At 43.1% G+C, this 14,685-nt stretch overlaps 1 protein-coding gene and 1 pseudogene across 1 annotated transcript; one reads left to right on the top strand and one right to left on the bottom strand.

Annotated features, from left to right (window-relative positions):
* Positions 1–5,788: 5,788 nt before the first annotated feature.
* On the bottom strand, positions 5,789–14,190 carry LOC146712262 (uncharacterized). Its single transcript, XM_085452015.1, has 2 exons — positions 13,117–14,190; positions 5,789–7,810 (listed from the first exon to the last, which is right to left on the bottom strand). The coding sequence occupies exons 1-2, from the start codon at positions 14,091–14,093 to the stop codon at positions 6,577–6,579; spliced, it is 2,211 nt and encodes a 736-aa protein (XP_085308141.1). The 5' UTR covers positions 14,094–14,190; the 3' UTR covers positions 5,789–6,576.
* Positions 11,205–12,139, top strand: LOC146712263 (uncharacterized; annotated as a pseudogene).
* Positions 14,191–14,685: the final 495 nt, after the last annotated feature.

Raw genomic sequence — 14,685 nt, 5'->3', positions numbered from 1 at the left:
CACAAAATAAACGTTTAAAATATTTTCAGGTGAGAATGTAGCTGTGCAAACCTCAAATATCTGCTCGGTTTATCAAGACACCACATATTTGCAAAAGCGCTCCGACGTTTTCTGAGACGTCTGTTACCCACCAGCTCGATAGCCAGCCGGGGGCTAGGCTCACTAGAGGCCTCACGGCACATCGTTCTTTAACCCCCCGCGGTCTTTGACTACTCAGGTTAAACGTAGTACATACAGCGGGGAAAATAAGTATTTGACACATCAGCATTTTTATCAGTAAGGGGATTTCCAAGTGGACCATTGACACAACATTTCCACCAGATGTTGCCATCAAGCCAAATATTGACGTCATACAAACAAATCAGAACATATAAGTATACAAGTTAAACCACAATAAATAAAGTGAAATGACACAGGGAATAAGTATTGAATACATGGAGATAACAAGGGGCAAAATGACATAGAAAGCCAGGAGATCACCTGAAATCTGTCAGTATTGATAGAGAAATCCTGTCCCCTATCAGTACTAATTGATATCAGCTGCTTTAGTCCTAATTGATGGCCTATAAAGGCTCCTCATTACCCAGAAGGCACACAGGAAAGACTCCATGATGGGTAAAAGCAAAGAACTCTCTCAAGATCTTCGTAATCTTATCGTTGAAAAGCATTTTGATGGGAATGGTTATAGGTGCATTTCCAGAATGCTGAATGTTCCTGTGAGCACTGTGGGGGCCATTATCCGGAAATGGAAAGTGCATCAGTTCACCATAAACCTGCCACGATCAGGTGCTCCACGCAAGATCCCTGTCCGAGGAGTCCAAAGAATAATCAGGAGGGTTCTCCAAGAGCCAAGAACCACTCGGACAGAACTTCAGGAAGACCTTGCATCAGCAGGTACTGTTGTTTCAAAGAAAACTATAAGCAATGCACTGAACCGCCATGGCATCCATGCACGCTCACCACGCAAGACTCCATTGCTGAACAAAAAGCATGTCAAGGCTCGGTTAAAATTTGCGCAACAGCATTTGGAGAAGCCTGTGGATTATTGGACGACTATAGTATGGTCAGATGAAAGCAAAATTGAACTTTTTGGCAGTCATTCTACACACCATGTTTGGAGAAGAAATGGCACTGCTCACCACCCCAAGAACACCATACCAACAGTCAAGTTTGGGGGTGGAAGCATCATGGTTTGGGGCTGCTTTTCAGCAAGGGGTACTGGCAGACTTCATATTATTGAAGGCAGGATGAATGGAGAGATGTACCGGGACATTCTGGATAAAAATCTGCTGCCATCTACCAGGAAGCTAAAAATGAAAAGAGGGTGGACATTTCAGCAAGACAATGATCCCAAACACAAGGCCAAGGAAACAATGAAGTGGTTTCAAAGAAAGAAAATCAAGTTGCTTGAATGGCCCAGTCAATCACCTGACCTAAATCCCATAGAAAATCTATGGAGAGAACTGAAGATTAAAGTTCATAAAAGAGGCCCAAGGAACCTTCAAGATTTAAAGACCGTTTGTGTGGAAGAATGGGCCAGAATCACTCCTGAGCAATGCAGACGACTGGTCTATCCATACAAGAGGTGTCTAGAAGCTGTAATCACCAACAAAGGCTTTTCTACAAAGTATTGAATAAAGTGTGTTCAATACTTATTCCCTGTGTCATTTCACTTTATTTATTATGGTTTAACTTGTATACTTATATGTTCTGATTTGATTGTATGACTTCAATATTTGGCTTGATGGCAACATCTGGTGGAAATGTTGTGTCAATAGTCCACTTGGAAATCCCCTTACTGATAAAAATGCTGATGTGTCAAATACTTATTTTCCCCGCTGTAAGTCACTTAGATAACTTAAACATGTTATTGTTTGGCTTTTTCAGTGTTTCATTTGTTCCTGAGTAAATCGGTTTGTTATAGTAACTTATAGTTTTCACACAGCTGAATAAACGTCAAACAGCTGATCATCAGAAGTGTGAGATGCTTGAGAATCTACGCCTGTGTCCTGTTATGTTTTAGATAGCAAGGAGCAGACGGCGAGTTTATTAAACTCCAGCGAGACAACGAACACCTTTTCGCCACTGTGGGCTGCAGGTGCAGCAATAGTATGCAGTTCTTAATCTGTTACGTGTGAGGCAGAGTGATGTTTTTGGTCTTGTGGTCCTAATTTAGTACAGTTTGCTGTGGATGCTGTTCAGGGACTAACATGAGTGAGATGTTCTCTTATATTCTGTCTGTTAGGGTAATTCTTATGAAGATGGGCCTGGTGGGAAAAATCACCCCTTTGCAGGCCAACAAAACAAAACAAAGTATGTACAGTAGTGTTAAAATATGTATTGTTAACTCTAGTCTTTTGAACTTATTCGTGTAAACCTGTACTGTTGCTGTTTTTGTCCATTGCCACTTGTGATTTCCTCTGCTGTTAGGATTGCAAGTATCCAGGGTCAGGCGAGGGAGTGAGTGGGAAGCCCACGGCTGCTAAATGGTGCTGGTTTGTCCTTATGGATGAGGTGTTGGGACAGAGCCTTCTACCAGGCTCCAGTCCTAATTGTCTCCATCCAGGAGGACACTCCAGGCCCAGTTCAGCAGTGGGCCAGCTGGAGCCAAGAGTGGACAAAAGACAGACAGGAAGGATGAATTCTTGGACTTAATAAGAGAGGGCATGAGACTGCAAATGGAAACGGAGGAAAGAAGAGCCGGAGAATGGACAGGCTTCTTCACAGTCATGTCTCCCGGGGCCAGCTGGCTGATCCTTTGCCACTTTCCTCTCTGACACTGTTAGTAATCTAGGTGTTCTGTGATATAGCTCTTTCAAACTTGATAGACAACTATCCTCTGCAGTCAAATCTAGCTTTTACCCACTGCTTCTTATTTCTAAGGCTAAGCATTATGTAACACACAAGGATCTTGAAGCTGATTCATGCCTTTGTGACCTTCTGATTGGATTACTGTAATTCCCTCTACTTCTGGCTCCAGTCTGCTCCATAGATTGCAGCTTGTCCAAAATGCTGCGGCACACCTTCTGACTGCAACCGGCAGGTTTGCCTTTCACTCCTGTCCTTGCTGATTTGCACTGCCTCCCTATCAAATACCAAGTTTAATGAAAGTATTGCTGCTCACCTTTAAAATCATAAACCATACAGTGTCTAGCTATCTTGTTGAGCTCCTTAGACCATACACCCCTGGGAGAGCCCTCACATCATCAGCCCAATTACTCTTGGTACAGCCTAGATCTCGGCCTAAGACCAGAGGTGAGCGTGCATTTGCCCTGGTTGCACCTAATTTGTGGAACAACCTGCCCATTCCTATCCCTATTCTATGTCACCGTCTGGTATGGTAACTGCACCGTATCGGACACCCCTCTCACACACTCTTCATCCTACTGCTTTCTGGAAAGAGGTACTGGAGCATCCAGGCCCTCACGACCAGACTACCGTTCAGTTTCTTCCCCTAAGCCGTCAGACTCCTGAACACTCAGTGACTGGACACAAACACATGCACACCTTCATACACCAAGGTACTTTTCCACAATGCTCAGTCTTCTGCAGAAGCCGCTGTCATTGTTGCACTTTTCTGTTGCAGTGTTGTGTCTGTATTTTCTGTTCTGTCTGGTGTTTCACTGTCTTCGTTTGTTTTTTTGCAACTTCTACACACTTGCACTTTATGTAGTCCTGTGTTGATTGTGTGTCATATGTAGCACCCTGGTACGGAGGAACGTCACCTCATTTCACTGTGTACTGCACCACTGTACGTGGTTGAAATGACAGTAAAGCAACTTGACTTGAAAAATGAACCAAGATGGAGCTGAATGCTTTACAATCAGAGACCAGGTGAGTCTCTCTCACAAACAGTCTATTTTTGTTAGAATTGATACTCGTGGATCTCACTCTGGTTAAAAATCCAGGTTTTGGATGTTTCATGAGCTGACTGGTGTATTTTTACCTGCAGGCTTCATACAGCGTGAACACTCAATGCTCAGACGGCCTCGAATGTTTATACTGTGGAAGAGAAACATACATCATAGTGCAGAGACTAATAATTACTAGAGATGGCACGATACCACTTTTTTATGTCCGATACCGATATCATAAATTTGGATATCTGCCGATACCGATATGAATCCGATATAGTGTTTTTTAATCAACAAAACTGTTTTTTAAATATCTTGCTGCATTTTGTATAAGTTCATACTCAAGTTTAAAACAACAACTACACTAAAGCTATTCTGTTATACCTGTATGCAAAAAAAAATATTTCATAGTTCAGCAATACTGATCAATCTAATAAACTTAGACCTGCACCATCCTCCCTATTCTGGTATTTTAAAGAGTACTTAGCATAAATATTAAGCAACCTAACTAATAGGGTTCCAACTCCCAGCAACAACAAAAATAAATAAATAAAAAATAGGGAACCACCCCTCACGCTCCACCTCATGATGCTTAATCGACGTAATCAACCTTAATTTGATGCAGTGTGAAAAAAAATGCACAGAAATCAATTATTTTTCAAGAAATATTAAATAGATTCAACATCTTTCTTCAACAAAATTGCAGACTGCACAGATGGTACCTTCCCAAAGGAAAAAGTACTATAGCTTACTAGGGTATATATATTAGACTTAATAGTCACTATATACAGTAATGGACTTCTATTCATTTTACATCAAATTAAAACTTTGGGTGTCAGATAATTATTTATTAAAAGCTCGACATTTTAAATGAGAATAAGAAAGAAAAGTATGTCTTTGTGCCCCCTTTTCCCAGTTAATGCCCTATCGGCCCCCCTGGCTAAACTTTGCTAGATCCGCCCCTGCACAGTTACCAGCCGTCAGCTACGTAGAAAAAGATCCTGGTGTAGAAAGTAATATTAAATACATTCTAACAACAGCTTATCAAGCTTAAACGTGCTGCTGTTGTTCAGCCGCTGGTTTCCTCTTTCTGGTGCAAAGTGGGCCAAAAACAAACAAGAGAGACGATCAGCTGATCATTGATCAGTTTCATGATTGAAGCAGGAGAGAGAGGGAGAGAGGCAGTCGCTCCATATATCGCTTGTTAAGCTTAACGCAGGAATGCTTTACAAACATTTAGAGATGGACTTACACACGTGCTTTACTTCTCTCGGGGATAACTTTGTCGGAGATGAAATGCCGGGTTGCTAGCGAAGCTCCACATGCTATCCAGACCACCGACAGGTCCCGCATGCCACAGCTGCTCTATCACGTGATGCATACTGCTCCGACGTGCTAACGTTCTGAGGTGAGTTACAGCGTGTTGCAAGTTTTGTGAGGTGCTTTCGTGATATTTAATGGATCGGATTACATTTTTTATTTTTCTCCGATATCCGATCCAGTAATTTAGGTCAGTATCGGACCGATACCGATACGTAATATCGGATCGGTCCATCTCTAATAATTACATGTGAGGATATGCTGCTGTTGTCATGATGAGTGTTACTGTATTATAATGTATAATGTATTATAATACTAATGTTTTAATGATGAATAAATAAATATAAATAGATGATTATACTGTTGTTACAGTGGAACTGTATCACTAATTACAGGAATGTAAAGAGCATTTTATGGGCTTGCTTCCTCCAGAAGACTCAGGTTCTTCCTGACAACTGAATGAAATCTCAGCTGTGATGGAGCTTTGTGTGTGTTTGCTGAGTGTGTGTGAGAGCTGCTGCTTGCAATAAACTGAAAGTGTTTGAGGAACAAAGAGAAACAAAGAAAATCAGCTGATGATCCAGTAAAGACTCTCTGAGCAAAGTGACTGAATGAAGCAGATTTTATTGAGGATTGACAGAAAAGTGCATCGAGCAGGAGACGATTCATGTGGAAGACCCGAATACAGAGAATCTGAACAGATCAAGTCCAACATGAAAGGATCCAAATGTTTCCGCTCGGCCTGAGCCATCACAAATATCCAGCATGAACACATGAAGAATCCGAGGCATCGTGTCAATGACATCCTCTGCACTCACTGAAAGACAACAACATGTTGGACTGTCTCTGGATCGTGTCAGTGACACGTTACTGTCCCACAACCAGTTTACTGAGTCAGCATGAGAGGAGCAGCAGGATAAAGCTCACACTGACATTAGAACAACGTGACAGAAACACATGTATTTGTGGAGAACACAGAGTTTAGTTTGTGACGTCAGAGGAGCAGGGAGCTGTTCTCACACACTGTTGTACTGATCGTTAAACAGCAGGGGGCGCCCTCACTGCATTTACAGCACAGCTGGCAGCTCTGCTCTGCATAATAACTGACTGTGGAGTTTATGTAGTAATATTTGTCATGTGCATAAGTACAAATATCTGTGTGAAATACATGTATATTAATAATAAGCATTTTTTAACATGAGAATTGATATTTTTAACTGGATAAAATATGAAAGCATACATGATGTTCCCGTCTTAGAAGGAGGCCCTCATGTCCACATCAACAATCAGCATCTGTGTACATCTGAACATGTAGCAGCATCAGTACCATCTGCCTGATGCTTCTTTACATGTTTCACGTATGCCAGAGGAAGAGTCTCCCAATGTTGGTGATGGTGTTCGTTTAAGCTTGCACTGCTTCTTCGGTTCCTCCATCCTCTCTCCTCATCTCCTCCAGTTTCTGGACCTTCTCCGTGTCTCCTTCCTCCTTCATCTTCTCAATCAGGAAGTCCAAGTGGGCAACAGTGGATGCTGAATCAGCTTTCAGAGCGATTTCCTCCAGTCTGACAGCATGCTGGTAGGAGTCACTTAGCCACTTTTGCTTTTCTGCTGTCAACACTTTCATTTCCTTTTCAAGATTTTCCAAAAGACTCAATATTTTCTCAATTTCCATTTTATTTCTGTGATTCGTCTGCTTCAGAGCTTCTCGGATCTCTCTGATTTCTCTTTGTTTCAGTTCAACCAGCTCGAATCTGTCTTCCAGGTTTTGGATGCAGGCTTTCAGTCTTATTCGTTCATTTAACACTTCGGCTGTTTTCATCAGTTTTTGAGGATTAGATTTTCCCAACAAGTTTGTCAAATGATCCATGTTTGTCTGTGTAAGTTCCCATGAATTTCTAAAAATTGTGTTTTCCTCCATTCGCTCTTCAAGCTGGCAGTTATTAAACAGGAAGTGAGCAGGCTGACTGTCCTCATTTTTGGCACATTTAATGTTTGCAGCTTCAAGAACTTGAAGAGGGTTTTCAGGTCTGCTTCCATCTGAGTGTGTGATCAGAGCTATGATGTTTTTCTCCAAGTTCTTTCCAAACAGAGACATCACTGAATCAAAGACGTACCTCAATCTCTCACTCAGTCGATTATCACTCACCTTCATCACCAGACCCACTGCATGAACTTCATGGACCCCATCCTCTGATTGAAACAGGTCCAATAATCTGTGACTGATGATGTCATCATGTTCGATCCCTCTGGTGTCTCCATATCCAGGAGTATTGATGATGGTCAGAGAGTAGGGCAGAGTTTCATCTTCAAAACCAAAGATCTCGTACACGATCACATCTGATGTCTGACTTCTTCTCTCCTCCTCTGAGATCATAAACCAGACTTCATCCTCCCACTTCACTCCCATGGTGTAGTTGAGCAGAGCGTTGGTCAGAGTAGATTTTCCTGCTCCTGTTTCTCCCACCAGTAAGATGGTTCTGTTCGGCTTGTTTGGACGTTTTTCTCCAACAGTCATTCTTGTCAGAGTTCCAGTCTTCTGTTTCTTCGGTCTCAGCTGGTAGACAGCAGGAGGTCCTGACCTGATGAGAAAACTGTCTGAGATGATGTCTTCATGTGGTGATGAGATCAAACTGATCCTGCACAGAAAAGCATAGAAAGTCTTCAGCAAACATGTAAACATTATGAACAGGTTCCTGTTTAACACTGAAACCTGAGCTGATCCTTTTCTGCTCAGGGTCAAAGGTCACATAAAATTAAACCTTTTTGTTTTTTCTTTTTTCCAATTAGATTCTTATTTTTGTCTGTCTGCTCTCCCAAAGCATTAGTGGTCACTCTGATTCTTTTTATTAGACTTTTATTTTCCCTCAACCTTTGATTGGATTGGCATGACATCATCTGGGTGAGCCATAGCTGCTGCTACCCTTCTCCCTCCGGTCCGTCACCTGCTGTGTCACCTATTGTGTCAGTGTCCGTCTCTCAACCCTTATATAGTCCCTGCGATGATGGGTTGGATGATAGGCACAGCTCTGTTTCCGGTGCACGTCTGGCTGACTTGGATGTCTATTTAGCACATCTGTCTGATCCTGCCAAATCTGATGTCCGAGAGCTCATTAACAATTACCCAACTCTTTTTGGTGATATCCCCACTCAAACACACGTGCTAAGTCATGATATTGACGTGGGTGATCACAAGCCAATAAAGCAACATGCCTACAGAGTAAATCCCACTAAGCATGCCATAATGCAGCAAGAAGTCCAGTATCAGCTTGACCATGGTTTTGCCCTTCCCAGTAATAGTTCTTGGAGCTCACCATCATTGCTCATTCCAAAACCCGATCAAACCTCCCGTTTCTGTAACGATTACCGAAAGGTAAACGCTGCTACAAAACCAGACTCTTTTCCACTCCCACGCATGAATGACCTGGTCGATCGTGTGGGCTCTGCAAACTTTGTGACCAAACTCAACCTCCTAAAAGGATACTGGAAAGTCCCATTAACCAAACGCGCATCAGAAATCAGTGCCTTTGTTACACCCGACCACTTTTTGCAATACACCGTCATGCCGTTCGGGTTAAGAAATGCTCCCGCCACATTCCAACGACTGATGAACACTGTGTTACCTGGAGTCATAAACTGTGAAGTGTATCTGGATGATATAGTGGCCTATTCATCCACCTGGACTGAACTCTCAGTGAAATATTTGACCGTTTGCGTGATGCCTCTCTGACACTGAACTTGGCTAAGTGTGAGTTTGGAAAGGCTGTTGTAACCGACCTAGGGAAACAAGTAGGACAGGGTCAAGTCCTCCCTGTTGCTGTGAAAGTGCAGGCCATATTAAACTTCCCAGCTCCGCAGACACGTCGGGAGCTGCGTCGTTTTCTAGGCATGGCAAGTTATTATCGTGGGTTCTGCAAAAACTTCTCCGAGGTAGTAGCCACACTAACCAGTCTTGCCAGTCCAAAATCACCATTTGTGTGGTCAGAGACATGTCAGTTTGCTTTCGAAGCTGCCAAAGCCCTCCTTTGCAGTGCTCCTGTGTTGGCCGCCCCTGATTTCGCACGTCCGTTCAAGCTTGAGGTGGACGCCAGTGCTTTCGGGGCTGGTGCAGGAGGATGGAAATGGCATTGACATTCCAGTCTGTTTCTTTTCCAAAAAATTCCTAAAACACCAATTGCATTAAAGCACGATTGAAAAGGAAGCCTTAGCCTTATTGCTAGCCTTGCAGCACTTTGAAGTGTACCTTGGGTCCAGTCCTGTTCCAACTGTCGGGTTCTCTGACCACAACCCTCTCCAGTTCCTAACTCGGATGCAGAACAGCAACCAGCGCCTTATGCGCTGGTCCCTACTCCTCCAGGACTTCAACATTGAAATCCGGTACAAAAAGGGCTTAGAGAACGTCATGGCTGATGCCCTCTCTAGGTCTTGAATCAAACATTTCATTTGGGGTTAGATGTTTGATTTGTGGGTGGGGGGGAAGTGTTATGATCTAATGTTTTCAGTGTTTGCTTTATGTGTGAGTCCTCCCACCAGAGGATGGCTGTGGGTCTTTTCCCTTTCTCTCTTAGGAGGTGGACACCTTGGCGTGCCTGCTGAGTAGCTGGGTGGAGTCTCTTCCTGTCCTGGGATTGGATAATTGGCTAATCACCTCCAGTACTTAACTACCGGATGACAGCCACCTGGCCCCTTCTCTCCTAACCGCCACCATCCAACAAAGAACCTGTGTTTTGATTCGTTGCTGTGTAGAGTGTCTTTGCCAAACTGATCTGCAGGTATAACCTCGTGTGTGTGTGTGTCTGTGTGGCATTAGTACCTCAATTTTGTAAATAGCTGTAAATAGTTTTGTCAAGTAGCAATCGTGTATTTTGTTCACCTTGTATATATCCTTCACTGCAGCAGCCTAGAAGGCGTGAGAAGCCATTTTTGTTGATTAAGTTTTCTCCTGTTTTTCATGTAAAAAGTTAGGTAAGAGAATTGTCTTTTGTTTGGTTTTCATTTGTGTAGGAAAGCGTAGGGACCATTAGGGAGTTTTGTTTGTTATTTTTGGCACTGCTCACTGCTGAAGCAAATAAATGGCTGATTAGCACTTTAAAAGATACGACTGTTTGTGTTCTTGCTTTGGTGGAGCGGGAGTGGGGCCAATTTCTTGTTGCGTTCAATACACGCCTAGACAAAGAACGTAACAATACAGTTTTAATTTCATTTTTATTGTCAGTATTAGAATATTGGGATGATTTAAAAAATTTGATGTTAAAGTTAGAAAAAAGTGACACTTCATATCTATACTTATTTATTTTGTTTTTATTTATTTATATTTTACATTTGTTTTATTTTTATAGTTGGACTCGATATAAAATAATTTAAAATTTCTTTCCATTAACTAAAATAGTTAGTCCATGACTGAACAATAACCTCCAGCTGTAACCCTCTGTCTGTAGTGAAGGGGCTGGCCTCAGACTCAGCACTGCTCAGTCTGAGGCCATGATTTCCAGCTGGAAATGGTTGAAGTGCCCATCACAGTTTGGGGATGAGATGCTGGACTAAATAACTTTGCAGTTATTTATGTGTAAGAAATGTTTGGAATCATGTATGACTTTCGTTCCACTTCTCACGTGTGCACCACTTTGTGTTGGTCTCTCACGTGGAATTCCAATAAAATTGATTCATGTTTGTGGCTGTAATGTGACAAAATGTGGAAAAGTTCAAGGGGGCCGAATACTTTTGCAAGCCACTGTATATCTCGTCAACCAATCAGGCCATTGATCAATGGCCTTTGATCAGTGGTCATGAGAAATGCATATTAATGATCATAAGCTGACCTCCCAGCCCACTGTTCCTCCAGTGGGCTGGTTTCAGTCATTATGCAAATGTACTGTTTATAAGATTGAAGCCTGCAGTCAGCTGAGACTGAAGAAACCTGGATGAATGAAGAAACGTTTCTCCCACTGAAAACACTACGTCCAGATGAACAGAATCAAACTTTGGGTAATAAATCCATGTTGGAATATCACTTTATCTTTGAATGTGGAGAAAATGGAGAAAAACTTTGTAGCTCTCATCACACACTCAGATGTAAGAAACCCTAAATATGCCCTTCAAGATCTTGAAGATTCAAAAATTAAATGTGTCAAAAATGAGAAGAATCAGTCTGTTCACTTCCTGTTCAATAACTCTCCAGCTTGAAGACGAGAAAGAAAAATACCTGAAACTAAATTTTGGAAGCTCAGAGTTCACAGCCTTCCTGAAGGAAACTACACCTCTAAAGCCAGAGGCAGCATTTAAAGTGTTAAAGGAAAGTATCAGACTGACAGCCTGCATCCAAAACCTGCAAGAAAGGATCAAATTCACTGAAGTGAAACAGAGAGAGATGAAACAGAGTCAGGAAGCTCTGGAGAAACATGACAACATGAATGAAGAGGTCACTCCATTTGTTGCTGAAGTTTTTAAACATAAAGAACCTATCAGAGATGCCTGGGCCGGGTTTGAAAGCAGCTGTCAGCTGTACAGTCTGTGAGGAGAACTGTCACTATCCTGGATGCACGGTGCCCTTAAATCACTGTGAGGTCTTTAGAGATGGTCTCTGCACGTCATGCACCAACAAGTGTCCTGCATCAGTGCATGTGAAAGGAAAGTGGAGATATGTGACCAGGATAAGGAGCGGTCAGGAGAACGAACCACCAACAAAAGAGAAGGATGTTCATTTACTTGGAAAGGAAATGAAACTGCTGACAGCAGAGAAGTCCCAGTTTCTGGATGAGTCCTACCAGCATGTAGTCAGACTGGAGCAGATCGCTCTGAAAGCTGATTCAGCATCCACTACTGTCCACTTGGACTTCCTGATTGAGAAGATGGAGGAGAAAGGAAACACAGAGAAGGTCCAGAAACTGGAGGAGATGAGATGGAGAGAGGATAGAGGAATCAGAGCACCTCTGAGGTATGTCAAACTGACAGCACTCACAGAACAGTGACTGTAAGAGAGAGAGGTTCAAAGGATTGCAGAAGTTCACCCTTGGAAATTTCAGCAGCAGCACCAAGGGGAAACTGTCCTTGTTGCACTTGGATTTGACTCTATTCCTCCTCCTCACCATGATGATTATCATCATTATTATCATCATCATCGTAATTGATGTGTTGGATTATAATTCTGAGAAGTATTTGGACGTCCAAAAGTATCCTCGGGCAAGATGCTGAACCCCAGGTTGCTCTCCGATGTTACAATCAGAGTGAGCACTTAGGTAACAAAAACAACAAAGTGCTTGTATAAATGGGTGAAAGAGGAAAGTTGTATAAAGCAGCCTAAGCAGAGAAGCCCAGACCTCCCTCTCCCCAGCCACCTCTTCTAGCTTGTCCGGAGGAACACCAAGGCGTTCCCAGGCCAGCCGAGAGATATAATCTCTCCAGCGTGTCCTGGGTCTGCCCGGGGCCTCCTCCCGGTGGGACACCTCACCCAGGAGGCCTCCAGGAGGCATCCTTATCAGATGCCCGAAAAACACAAAAAAAGGCTCCTTTCAATGTGGAGCAGCAGCGGCTCTACTCTGAGCCCCTCCCGGATGGCCGAACTTCTCACCCTATCTCTAAGGGAGAGGCCAGCCACCCTTCGGAGGAAGCTCATTTCCGCCGCTTGTATCCTTGATCTCGTTCTTTCAGTCACTACCCACAGCTCGTGACCATAGGTGAGGGTAGGGACTTAGATCGAACAGTAAATTGAGAGCTTCGCTTTTACGCTCAGCTCTTCACCACGACGGACCGAAAGCCCTCTGCCACTTGGCTGCACCTGGAAATCCACCTAGACTAAACTATTCTTGATTTTTACTGAACAAACAAAAGTTCATGTACAAAAAGGGGTGTCGAGATGGAGACACTGACTGATTTTGATTGAGTGACCTCACCGTGTTTCAAGGAGAACCCATATCTGGACCAAGCCATGAAAACATTCAGATCATACCTTTGTTCTTTCCCATCTCTGAAGTTTATATCATAGAGCGTGCTGACTTCTTCTCTGACTGCTGTCTCCAGCTCGGCCAGGGTCTCCTGAATCATAAACTGGTCACTGGTTACAGTCACAGCAGACCAGTCCTGCAGCTGGGGCTTATTGTAGGTAAGAGGGAGGACGTTCTCCAGGAAGCTGAAGGGGTCTCTGATGAGCGAAGCTTCATGAAACTGCAGCTTCTTCTTCTTCATGTGTGTAATCTCTGCCTGCAGCTCATATATAAAGCTTTCTGCCTCCGTCTCATTTATTTCCTGCTTCGTCTCGATCGCCTCAGACAGTCTGGTGAACTCTGTCTTTATGTGCTGCACCAAAGCGGTCATCACCTTCCTGCTGTACGATAACGCCTCCTCAGCTTTACTTCTGCTGGTCTTCACTGACTGTTGAAGCTCCTGGATTTTCTGCTCACGCTCCTGGATCATCTGATCCATGCTGTTATTTTCTAATCTCAGCTGGGATTTCCTCATTTCAGCCTCGTCCTCCAGACTCACTGTTTCATGTGTTTTATGGTCACTGCATTTACAGGACTGACACAGAAACACTTGATCCAGTCTGCAGATCAGCTCCAAAGGCTCACCGTGATCCTGACATATTCTGCTCTCCAGGTTCTTAACTGGATCGATCAGCTTGTGTTTCTTCAAAGCTGAAATCCTCTGATGAGGCTCCAGATGTGTTTGACAGTAGGACACTAAACACATTAAACAGGACTTCAGGGCGCTGACCTTTGACCCTGCACAGATGCTGCAGAGCACGTCTTCATGTCCTGCTTGTTCAGATGAACTCAACAACATTTCTTGAGCAGATTTTTTAACCTTTTCTGCCATTTCAGCAATGACAGGGTTAACCCGAAGCAACGGCCTGGTGTAAAACGTCTCTTTGCACAGTGGACATTGGAGTACAGACAGGGTGCTCCAGTACTCTGTGATACAGTTCATACAGAAGTTGTGTCCACAGGGAATCGACACAGGTTTAGTGAACACACTCAGACAGACGGGACAAAGAAGACTGTCCTCAGACACCAGAGCCGACGCCATGACTGCAACATACAAGCAGAGCTAATATTAGCACAGTGTAAAGTTACTATAATCCTCATTTATCATTATCAGAGTTCAATATACAAAAAAGCAACAGTGATACTGAAAAAATGCAACTGTACCTTCTGTATGAAGACTTCACCAAGACTGAGCGGTCAGAAACAGGCTCTTCTTCTTTTTAGTTTCTACTGACACACTGACCACATCGTCTCCAAGCACTTCCTCGTTTGAGTAGAACGAATGAACTCTTTAGAAAACAGACCATGAAGCCCCTCACAGGTTAAACAGGTTCACTGGGAAGCTGATCAGCATGACAACTACAGCTTGAATATTTTTTTCATGAACATTTAAGAACAAATGCTTAACACGAGCTTTTCTCACATGATGAAGAGGAAAGTAGAAACTGAAAGCCACAAAATGAAACTACACTGGCAACTCCTGCGTTAGCCTTTAGAGCTGTGTCTGCATTAATTAGTCACATGAAAAATAATTA

The sequence above is a fragment of the Copadichromis virginalis genome, linkage group LG3 (assembly GCF_057382275.1).
Source record: "Copadichromis virginalis isolate Kocher_CV1m ecotype Utaka linkage group LG3, C_Virginalis_male_GT1.1, whole genome shotgun sequence".
NCBI lineage: Eukaryota > Metazoa > Chordata > Actinopteri > Cichliformes > Cichlidae > Copadichromis > Copadichromis virginalis.
This window is presented reverse-complemented; position numbering and strand designations above follow the sequence as displayed.